The 12,584-nt window shown below is 41.2% G+C and overlaps 1 protein-coding gene across 1 annotated transcript in view; it reads right to left on the bottom strand.

Moving 5' to 3' along the window:
* Window positions 1-12,584, bottom strand: part of MED12L (mediator complex subunit 12L) — a 692,480-nt gene that overhangs the window by 74,823 nt on the left and 605,073 nt on the right. Inside the window, exons 33-36 of the mRNA XM_040429951.1 lie at window positions 8,070-8,179; window positions 5,520-5,655; window positions 3,188-3,349; window positions 2,521-2,889 (exon numbers count right to left, since the gene is read on the bottom strand). Of these exons, the coding sequence (XP_040285885.1) occupies window positions 2,521-2,889; window positions 3,188-3,349; window positions 5,520-5,655; window positions 8,070-8,179 (777 nt within the window). The remainder of the gene's footprint in view (window positions 1-2,520; window positions 2,890-3,187; window positions 3,350-5,519; window positions 5,656-8,069; window positions 8,180-12,584) is intronic.

Genomic DNA, 12,584 nt, shown 5'->3' with positions numbered 1-12,584 from the left:
TTCAGACACCATCACCAAAGTTCAGGGCAGGCATAGCTAGAAGCCTGCATCACACAATGGACACATATAGCCACACAACACGTGACACACAACACGGGCCACTAACCACTAATGTCTTCTGCACCTGCTCCTCAGAGGGCACGCTGCACATAGAGCTCAATGTAAAAATGTCATGTGAAATGAATGCTCTTTATTAACTGTAATAACCTCTTTGCGTGTGGGTTCACATGTGGTAAGTGTGCTGCAGATTCTCCGCAGAGTAAAATGCACATCAGATAGGGAGGAAAAGCGCTGCAGCAAGTAAGCAGCAAAAAAGTGGCAAAACAGCAATGGCTGGAATAATTACCATAGGTTGCACCGCCATAACTTTCATAAGATCGGGTGCACTTTCTTCTTCCTATGTTTCACAGTTTTACATGAACAGTTAACAAGTCCCGGATAGGGAACAAGCTGGCAATCTAATGGTCACAATGCCAGGGTTGTTACCTACAGTCTAAGGTAGGGATGCCCAACCTGCGGCTCTCCAGCTGTTACAAAACTACAATTCCCTGCATGCCTAGACAGCCTACAGCATGGCATGGTGGGAGTTGTAGTTTTAGAACAGCTGGAGAGCCGCAGGTTGAGCATCCCTGGTCTAAGGTATATGGATTGCTTCTTAGAATTTAACCTCCATATCTGTTTCCTATTAGTCTGTGGAAAAGACTTGTGGGTTTTTCATTCCTTTCTGGTCTCCACTTTTACCTCTAGCCTCAGAAATGTCTGTGCGGTTCCAGTGAGTACAGAGAGACAGTGGAGGGGATGTAACATGATCCAAATGTCAGTCTGAGATTGTGCAGCATGTTTGGCATCGTCTTGCTTCTTACTAAATGCACATGTATGAACATTGCAGAAAATGTACTCGGATATTTCACAACTGTTACTCATTTTAACGTTCTGCAGCCGCATAAGCTTCACAGGAACAGTTCACTGTTCTAAGTATAGCTGACAGAGGCACAGCACGCAAACATGGGGCCCTATAAGCAAAACCTGCAAAGGGGCCCAAATCTACCATGAGCACCTAGATGCAGCAAGTCAGTCCAGGATAAAGAAATCTATGATAACCATGGTTTTCTTGTGCATTTCAAGGGGAGGACACAGACAGCAGAAGACCTGTGCAAGAAAATGACATGGCCCCTTCCTCTCAAATAACTCAGTATACAGAACCCTACCATACCTCTTTATCCATCTGACATCAGGTCTTGTGAGCTATAAAATCAGCGCAGTCCCTTTTATACAAACAGTAAGAAGCTGCTATTAAAGGGGTTGTCCCGTGTAGGACATTTATGGCATAGTATATGTCATAAATGTCAAGCAGCTGCTGGTTGAATCTCTGGGACCTGCTCCTATACTAGGGCCTTTCTAGGAGCAGGACAAACATTGCGCATGTGCAGCATCCTCTCTATTCACTGCTGTAGGACTTCTGAAAATAGCGGAGCTATGTTTTGTAGTCCCATGGCTGTGAATGTGGAGGGGTGGCTGCACATACGTATCTTGCTCACTGTTCATTTCAGGGCCCTGCTCTAAAGATAGGAGTGGTTCCCACTCCTATTGGACATTTATGCCATAAATGGCCCCGGTGGGAATGCCCCTTTCAGTTGAAAGTGTTCCCATTACCTGCAGGACTTCTGTCCAACTGCAGAGTGTCTAATCTGACCTCAGTTTTCCCTCTGCCTCTTCTCTCTTTCCCCAGCGCACACAGTTTCTCCATCCATCTCCGCTGTCCGTTTTCCTCATTGAAAGATTATTCTCATCTTAGCCTTTCATGGGTGAGATCAGAATAACTCTCGTAAATGGGGGTCAGGTGTAGGCAGAGATACCCAAACTGCACAGTGAGCTGTAATACGCAGTGAATAGGAGGGGCGCTACCAATATCCAGGCATGGACGCTGCACATTATATGGAGCTGTGTAAATCTGGTGCCTGGTCAAAGTAAAAACAGCTGATCGCCTGGGGTGTGGGGAACTGAACTGATATTGATGACCCAGTCATCAATAAATAAGTCCTGTAGAAAACCTTTAATATTGATATATGATTTCTTTTTAATGCTTTCATTGGAAAAAAAACAAAACAATGTGTCCTGTTAAGTTTATGCAGAGCTACATTTTATTGTGAGAGTTAATTTCAGAAAAGAAATTGGAGAACATTAAGTTGGGTTTCAGAGAACTGATTGAGAATAATTTGATCTATTTTTATGTGGACACATCTAAGCTGTGGATATGGCCTCTATGTGTTTACTGCAGTGTTTCATCTGTTTTTAGTATATAATTATTTTGGCAATAAATCCATCAAATGCTATGCTTCCTACTTTGTAGTCTAGTTTTCTCATCTTGATGAGCTGCTCATCAAAGAACATGAGAAAAAAAACAGCTTTTGATTGAGTAAACGAACTACAAAATAATTCAGAAATCTGTGGTCTAAAGCTGGGACGTGTAAGAGCTCTGCTACAAATTAGGAGCACACAAGGAATTAAATAGTAACATACATCTGTTCGAGGGTTGGCCTTGCTCTTGCGCTTTCTGCTTTTGGATTTCTTTTCTTCATCATTTATTGATTTCCCAGGATCAGAAAAGTCTGTTGTCTTCCCCTCTAGGCCTGCAGACACTGGGGTCGAAGGTTCATCTTCCTCATCTTCTTCTTCTGGAGGAAGTAGCAATGGTTCCAGGTAGTAACTTGGAGGTTTGGGCTTTGGATGAGTGTGATAGAGAAGAAGGTGATGCTGCTCTTCATATTTTATTGATTTTCTATCCACACGAACGGTTCCAAACCAAGCCCAGGAGAGAGGAGCTGGGTTTTTGTGACCATCAAAAAGGTCCCAAGGAGATACCTTCTGTTTATTTGAAACCTGAAGGCCCTATGAAAAAGAGCAACATTATGATTACTGCATTTCCTACACTGTATGCACTTTCTTTAATGTAGCTGGGCAATGTATGTGGACATTTTCTATACTGTAGATACAGACTGTGCCCAGATTGTGAAAATAAGCAAGTCAATATACCAAATCAAAATATATGAAGAATGGATGGAGAGGCTACATTATAGGTCCTTCTAAAAAGTCAGAAGCATGCTCCTTATATTTTTCTATTTACTCTTTGCAGATAACATGCAAAAATTATAAGAGACAGTCATCTACATAAAGTGCATGGTCTCACTTGTTTCTTGTCAATAGAGTCAAATCCAGCGATTTTGTTGCCCTTTGTGTCAATGAGGGATCCCATGGGCTCACAGGTAATGACATCACAGGTCTGTTTTGGCAATGGTAAAAGTTGGCGGACTTTATCGATGCTCTCCGATCGTTTATCACCAATTTCTTTCTGTTATGAGATAGAAAGGACAGTTGATCACAACATGCATGTCCAGCATCCACCATAGAAAATATAAGACAGGACATTGTTGGACATCAATTTGACATCACCTTTAACTAGCAGCTTCTGCTATGCAACTGTAAGGCATTCCTCCATGCGATATGGCAATCAATGCATTGCCAACACAGGTACATTATCACAAAACCCTGCCGATCTACGCTCTGGTCTATGGTTCACCACTGGTTTATGGCTATACATGCTAAAATTACCGCTTTCGTTTACCAAAGAAGCTTTCAAAAATGAAAGGTAGAATCTGAGTGGTTGATATGGGCAACTAAGCCAGTTCTACTTTACACCAGTTTGATAAATGACCCCAATAGTACATTGGTGGTGAACCAATGGAACTGCAGAGAATTAAAAAAGGTGAGAAGGGCTTTTTTTACTATGTTATCAGAAATACAGCTGCCATGTTGTTTTAATCTGGACAACTCCTTTAACTCAGACCATGTCCTCATTTCATAATCTCTTGAAAATTAATAGTTTTGAGTATATTGTTTTATTTAAAAAAAATATATAAATACAGACGCTGTTCTGAAGCTGAAGTAGAGCCTTGTGTGCAGTATAGTGGTACTATTTATGTTTAGGGTACTGTATATAGCACCATTCTGTATGTATTATTGTCAATTTGAATTGTAACTGAAGTTCTCTCCCTGTAATCTATGACTATATTAACATGTGTATAATTTGCATATGGCAAATTTGATATGTATATTTACCATAGGATCCATGACAGAAATCTGAGACTGACACTCAGATTTATACCACAGATATGCAGCAGATGTGCACAAGGATTTGCTCCATTTGATGGGATTGATCTGTGTGGGGCCAATCTGTTGGCTTTTCTGTGCAGAATCTACAACAAATACCTTGCTTGCATGGAACAAATCTATACAGATTACAAAGCCCCAGTCGCATGCAATGTATGTGGTTTATAGTTGATTTGATGAGGATTTTGGCACAGAAACGGCTCCAAAATCCTCATGAAATCCCGAATGTGTGACTAGCGCATACATAGGAACACATTTTAATATTGTAACTTTGTACTACCACCTCTGAAAGCTGAAAATATACTGACATATATTTGTCCCAGGTGACTAAATGCCCAGCCACATCTCTGCTCTATCGTCATGCTGACATACAATATATGCTGGAAGATTTTCCTCACCTATACTGTATACTAACAGCATACCACTGACTTGGTTTGAATTCAGCCTTAAATGTACTTCCAATTTTAAAACAGCTTTCCATTATTGAATAGTGCAGGTGAGTATAAGAAACTTTGTAATATATCTTATTAACTAAAAACGCTTCTAACTGCGTTGATCAGACCGCTTTGTTCTTTCCTGCTATTAACATTGTCATTTATGGAGCGAAGAGGGGGTGGGGGGTGCTGGATGAGAGAGACACAAACTGCAGTTTTCTACACTTGCTGTAGCACTTTAGACTCTACTATCTAGTAGGATAAGGCTCTACCACTGTTCAGGATGAGTTCATAAAACACTGACTACCTGGCTGCAGCCTACTTATCCATCCTCCTCTCTCTATAGACGTTTGTATGTGAGACTGGAGATGGGGACGGAGGGCTAATAGAGATTAGAGGCTAAGTGAAGGGAAAGAGGAAAAAAGTATCCTGAGAAGCCCAGGAGTTTCTTATAATCACTTGTACTGTTCATTATTGAAAACTTGGACGTACATTTTAAACTATGCACCTTATAAAAGTCACCACAGTTTCTGTGAACCTCAAGCTGGTCTGTTAACACCCAGATGTCTATTCATACATACTGTGTCGAAAAGCAATAACAAAGAACAGGTGCTCCAGAACACAATCATTTACTATAACAGACATGTCTGTCTCATCAGTCTCCTCTAAGTCCAAAAACATTTCAAAACAAATCATGATGGACCTAATATGCAACTTGCTTTGTAATGGGATCTGCCAAAATTTATCTTGTGATTCAGAAACCAAAATGGAAATACTGTGATATGCCAACGTAGTATCTAAATGCATTATTGACCTTATTTATTGGAAAAAAAGACAATTTTTAATTATTAAAGAGCATACGTTATTCTCCTTCTGAATTTTGTCATTGGTATGGTAGGATTCGGCATGCAATACTACCTTAAGCTTTTTCACCAGGTTCATATAAGCCCTTTTATTCTCCTCTGAACTTCCTTGACAGACGCTGGAGAGATCAGAGGCGAGGGTTCCATTTATAAGGACACCCAGCATATCAAGAACAGTCGTGAATAATTCACTGTGAAAAAAAGAAAAGACATAAGCTTTTTTTCATTACTCTGAGACAAAATAGTAACAAGTGAACATATCTGTAACCGATTGGGCACGCAGAAGGATAGACACAATCCAACAATTGTACTTTCAAGAGACATTGCGGTCCTTTATGGATCTACACGAGACTTATGGAATTCCACATAGAGACAAATACTTGCGGATGAGACATTTGATTACATCTCTACATAAGACTCCTCCTTCCTTTAATACTGATATCATAGCTCTTTATAAACTTACTTCTCCTAGGGCTAAAATAATGAGACCAATATATGATATTCTATCGCAAGCCACAACAGTTGTGAAAACAGCTCCTATCATGACATGGGAAAAGGAGATGGGCCGGGAATATGCAGCTGAATCCTGGAGCAGGCCCATTCTACTTTCCTCCAGAACATTTAGATGTACAACTCACTATGAGACAGCTATGAAAACTCTTCTGCGCTGGAATTACACACCCAATAGGTTACACACTATCTTTCCAAACTCCTGGCCCTACTGTTGGTGACTCTGCGGCCAGAGAGGAATGCTATACCACACCTCGTGGCCATGTCCCGTCCTTCTTCCCTACGGGAACGATGTATTCTCCTTATTATCGGAGGTATTGCGTAACAAAGTGGAACCTTCTCCAGGCCTAGCTCTCCTTTTTTTGGAAATAGACTCCTTTCCTATATCAGCCTGAACTATAATAGGTTATTTTTTAGTGATTGCAAAATTGGTGGTGGTGCGACACTGGAAGGAGCCGAAAACCCCAGACTTGAAAGAGGTGGTGATAACTCTTAACACTACATATACTTATGAAAAACTACTTTCCTATAGGGTATTACACAACACCAAGATGGATAAAATATGGCAACTGTGGACAACACACCCTTCAAGTAAACAGTAAATATGTGACTGGATAAGCTGTGGCTCAAGGACGGTACACTGTCTATTTTGTTGATACTGTGGTTTTACGGTGTTCACAATTTGAAATTGCAATTGTTTGTCTGCACAAACTGACTGATTGATATTGCATTCTGAATGCATATATGCAATGTATTTTAATATGTTCAAAAAGCTAATAAAAATAATTGAAACGGAAAAAATAGTAACAAGTGTACTTTATATTACTCCGGTACAGCCGGAGAAGAGAAATCATCAAGATTGATACTTGCCACCTTTTGAGAAGGGACACAGGGATACATCAGGTGTATCTTATATCCTGCCTTGGGTAATTGAGTTTCCTCCATTACATAATGAAAACAGAGTCAGACCCCAGACCAGACCCATTTACCAGAGATCAGAACTCCAGCTGCTGTGAAACTACTACTCCCAGCAAGCACACTTAATCAGCTGTTCTTGTAACTCCCGCAGGAGTTGCAATTTCGGAACAGGTGGAGTGACAGAGGTTGCTGATCCGAGTTCTAAACTACAGTAATACAGACCCAGACCAAACCCTCTAAACAAAAACAGACCCCAGAACAGACATCTTAGTCTGATACAGACAGCAGAATTATTACAGACCCCACACTAGAACCCCGAAACTAAACCCCATAAATACAGGGTCCAGATCTCTTTTAAAAAGCAATGAGAGAAGTGCTAAGCACAAAAATGTGGATTCTGCAATAACGGTATGCCCTTTTAAGCCATAAAATTGCCATAAAGCAATATATAAATGTGCAAAACCACCCTTTGGCTGGAATCATGGAAGCCGTTTTAGTATTCTTTTTTAACCAAAACCAGGAATGGATTCATAAGGAATGGAAAATATAAAGGACGAAATCCACAAGATAGGGGGTAACTATTAAATTGCTGTCACCCCCACTGATCACAAGAACGGCAGCCCCCAAATTGAATGAAGAAGCTGGGCGGTTATGCCCACTTCCGCTCTATTCATCTCAATGGAACAAAGGTAGTATAAGCACACAGCTATTTCTAGCAGTCCCACAGAGAATGAATAGAGCATGTTGTCCCGTTTCTCGTGATCAGTGGGGGACTCCCCATCAATCTAATAGTTTTTCCCTTATTTCCTGGATAACTTGATCTATCTGGATAAAAGGTAGCGAGATGTGACTATAAAGAGAAGAAGCAAATTTATATATTGCATATACAGTTCATTTTTTTTCAATGGGATAGACAAATACATAGATTTTAATATCATATACCAGTTTATAGAAACCCTAAGTTCTATATGTGGACATTTGTGCTGTACAAACCCAAGAAAATCTGATGATCCCACTTATCAAGTGATTTCTACATTTTTTGTGCTGTTTATACTACCTATAAGCCAACAGTTGGTATTTCCAAGTAAAGAATCCTGTATATTGGCATTTTTAATTTAACATATAAAAGATCCAAGAATGCAGAATCTGGAAATAAAGATGCCTACAAAGAACTTACTTGTTTGTTTGCATGTCAACTGTCCCGGATGTAATAATCTGAAGGAGCAGAACAGCCCAGTCTGCAGTCCATTGTGTGCTTCTCTGCACTGTGTCAAACATCCCCCCAACCTTAGATCAAGTAAAGCAGAACATATAGTAAATGAAGACAAGAGGAGTAATGCATCCTTAATATTTAAAGAGTTCCTCAAGCTTCATACTTTGAGAAGAGACTTTTACTGTACAGGAAAATGTATCTCATTATTTTCTTTATTTCTCAGGATTTGATTCTAATCATTCCTATAATCTCGTTTCTATTAATTACAGCGGCTTATGTTACATAGGTTTCCATATAGAGGCTGATTTGCTGAATATGGACTCACTGCCTGCTTCTTTATCGAATTATGATTATTATTCCAGGCCACCATCAGAGGTACTGCCTTCAGAAGCCTGGACAAAAGGGTTCCTTGGATCACTGTCTTCTACCACTAAACTAAATGAGGCCCAAGCAATTTTAGTTATATGAATAGAGTGCCAATGAAACAAAAGGCCCCTTTATGATGTCAGTCATCAGTGATGGTGTACCTTACACATAAAGTTAATGTAAATAGGCTGTTATCTATACAGTATGCGCTGCGCATAACGCCTGCCTATGATCCGCCAGAAAGCTTATTCCACTATTCCTTGGCAAATCAACAGTTCGTCACTAACATCAAGGAGGTGGAGAGAATAGAAAGAGCAAGGCGGAGCAGGAGCTGCTGGACAGCAGACAGTGGGTGAGAGGGGTCTTACAAAACTGCTACTTGCCTTCCCAAAATAACTGCACATAATGAGCCCCTCAGTGATAAAGAATGGAGATTATTTAATTACCCTACATAAAGTTTTGGACTATACAGTCAGTTCTTGTGAGGAGGTTAAGGAAATGGCTTAAAAGGGTTATCTCATGACTAATGTAAAAAATGAAGACCAGAGATAATAAAGGACATGACAATCTCTTTCTAACAGAGCTAGAACCAGCCCTGTACCTCACATGGATCCAGAGATCTCCACATTCATTGTTCTGCTAGATTTATATCAAGCTGACGGCTCAAGGGGAGTGTCTTTTCTGCTGCAGATAAGGGGGCGTGTCCATGCTCTCCCTATCACAGCTCAGGAGGCAGTTGAAGGATAAAACTGAGCATGTGCGGCCATCTCGATGAGCAGGACAAAGAAATAAGAACGCTAACAAAGACCAGGTGGCGCTATACAGATATATTTTATTGAATAATTTATTGGCTTTGCTAAATTTTTAATTATATACAATTACGAAAGAATTCAGATCCAGGTGCTGGTTTGAAAACTGTAGAATATTTTTTATAGGACAACCTGTTTAAGCCATTGTTACTATACTCCTCAACACTGATATTACAGTACAACATCAAGAAGGTAAAGTTGTGGAATTATACAATCCGCAGGATACATGTTAATCATATGCAAATGATAAGAGATGGAAATATTAAAAACATCTAAAATTATTCAGTATTGAGTATGAGTGCCACGCACAGAAATACGCACTCATACAGGCCTTTGGCATGGGCATGCTATCAATGTGGTTATTAATGGTTGTCTTGGAAATGTTCTGACACTCTGAATGCACTTGGGCACAGAAATCATCAAGACCTGCTGCTGGCAGCTCCCTTTGCAATTACCGACAAATGACATCTCAGATGAGCTCTATGGGAGACAATTCTGTAGACGCTGCGGCCATGATAGCACATTTAGGCCACACAGGCTACTCACAGTAGCACAGGCAACATGCGGGCTGGCATTATCCTGTTAAAAAAAACGTCTCTTGAAACAATTTAGAGAAATGTCTGTACCACTGGTTCCACGACCAAATCAATGTAACGCTGAGCTGTACCCAAAATGAAGACTAGAGGGGTATAGCTACCATACATTATACCACCCCACCCTATAATCCTGGGAGTAGATTGGAGCTAGGTGCTTGAAAATGTGATCATCTGCAAATCTTAGTGACACCTGCTACTTCCTCGATTTTCATAATCGGCTTGTCCTTCTTGATGTTGCATTTTCAATGTTGAGAGGTGTACATCACCAGTATTTCTAATGTTTGTCCTGATCCCCCTACTGCACAGCTGATCACAAATAGTGGGGAGGACATGCAGTACATGTACAGGTTTCTTATGTAGATTTTGAAGGCAAAGTCAGGAGTGGATCATAAAAGGAGAAAATATAATAAAGTGGCTTTCTGGTTGTTAAATATTGGTCCCCTATCCTCAGGATAGGTCATCAATATCAGATTGCTAGGGGTCCAAAACCTGGCACCCTCACCAATCAGCTTTTTCAGGCAGCCACCAGCACTGCCAACTATACAGTGGATGGAGCCAGAAGCAGAGAGCTCTGTCCACTGTGTAGTGGCCGTAACAGGATACTCCAGCTTAGCTCTCATTCAAGTGAATGGGGTTGAGCCGCAGTATGAAGGTGACGGAATCCTTCCATCCACTATATAGTTTTTGGTATCAGAGGCTTGAAGAACAGATACTACTGGCTTCTAGTGTTGAGCGCGAATATTCAAATCGCAAATTTTAATCGCAAATATCGCCACTTCGAGAATTTGTGAATATTTAAAATATAGTGCTATATATTCGTATTCGCAAATAGTGTTGAATATTTTAATCGCGAATTTATCGCGAATATATTACGTTGCCGATTTTTGCAATCAAGTAAACAATGACTGGAGATCACAAATTCTCAAATTTGCAAATTTATGGCAAATATTTCGCCAAAAATTCGCAAAATATCGCAAATTCGAATATTGCCTATGCCGCTCATCACTACTGGCTTCAAAAACTGCATAAAAGAACCTGAACATGTGGCAGCTTCCTTAGGATATTATGTACGACCTCACATAATATTCTAAAAGTATAATATTAATAAAATATTCTGTTTTTAAAATGGAGACTGGCTGAAGGCTTAAAGGGGTTGTCTCATTTTAGCAAATGGCAATTATCATGTAGAGAAAGTTAATAAAAGGCATTAACTAATGTATTGTGATTGTCCATATTGCCTCCTTTGCTGGCTTGATTCATTTTTCACATTATACACTGCTCGTTTCCATGGTTTTGACCACCCTGCAATCCAGCACCGGTGATCATTGTAACGGACCGTTTCAGCAGACAAGGGGTAAAAATCAGTTTAGGCGATATGCCCCTTTCTGAGAGACAGGCACAGCTACTGCAGAACACCAAACTCCCGAACTGGATACAAAATAGCACTCCAAACCGGAACTTTACGAATAGCTGCTAGCAGACGAACAGGAATCAGCTTACACTCCTGGCAATCAGTCTCTAACAGCATACAGTGGATCCCCCCAATAACGAGACAAGGCTCCGTGTTGAGGGTCAAGCAGTGGTCTGACTGTACTTCAAGTACAGCCTCTTTTATTCATAAACCACAAACATAGTACTGCCCACAGGGGTTTGAAATACAACCAATCAGTAATTTACAACACATACAATGTAAGTACAGCAACCAATCGTTCACGCCCCCAGAGGACCAGAAAGGAGACTGTGACACAGGACAGATACAACATATCCCCACAATGCATCATGGTTTCGTCCTCTCTGTCCCGGAGACAACCGAGGAGCAATCCAATTATCTCTCAGGACAAAGGGAAATCGCCAATACACATGTGGATACAACAGGACAGACATCACCATTTAAACACACAATGGGACAATGGCACAATAGAAACACACCCAGCATATTCCTCCCAAGCTGACAAGTTACCCTTATTATAAATTGTTACAACTTTGTGAGTTTACATTGTCCATACATATAACTTACATCAATTTAAACAGTATAACTTGGGGACAAACCTATCCAAAATTCACTTGAATAGGTTTAGGGGTTTAAAAGTTAGTATGGGCCATAATCCTGAGGCAAGAGGCTTTTAAACAGGCCTTTCCAAAACCCAGTGGCGAGGTTGATTTCGCCACACATCTCCCCCCCCCAGAGAAGACTAACGAGATACCTGACCTCACGGTCAGTACCTGAGTTAGTCTGGCAGTCCACCCACAACCCAATACTGGACCTGTTGAATTTGGTAGCCTGTCTCTGTCCAGTGAGTCCACCAAGGTTATGTTGGAAGCTGGTACTCCCGGTCTCTGTGTTGCTCCCTGGCTTGGAGTGGAGGTTGCTTTGTGGGCAGAAATCAGCAGTACTCTGCCCTGGTGCCAGCGCTACCACGGAAGAAGCCTGGTTGGAGCCTGGTTGTTGGAGGGGGAGACCGACTGTCTCCCCTTTGGATACCCAGCTCTGCTGCTGGAGGGGGAGACCGACGGTCCCTACCCCCTGTGCTGTAAGTGCAGAGACCACGGTCCCATCTGCACTGTTGTGGGGTTTACTGTCTCCCCCTGGTGCGTTAAGCTGCCGCTGGGGAGAGGGGGTAACGAGCTCCTCTCCCATACATACTTCCAGCCGCTGGGGAGGGCGACCGACCGTCTCCGCTCCCAATACAGTGTCCTGCTGCTGGGGA

Source organism: Bufo bufo, chromosome 4, assembly GCF_905171765.1.
Source record: "Bufo bufo chromosome 4, aBufBuf1.1, whole genome shotgun sequence".
Taxonomy (NCBI): Eukaryota; Metazoa; Chordata; class Amphibia; order Anura; family Bufonidae; genus Bufo; species Bufo bufo.
Note: the sequence above shows the minus strand (reverse complement) of the source record. Positions and strands in the feature narration are given on the sequence as shown.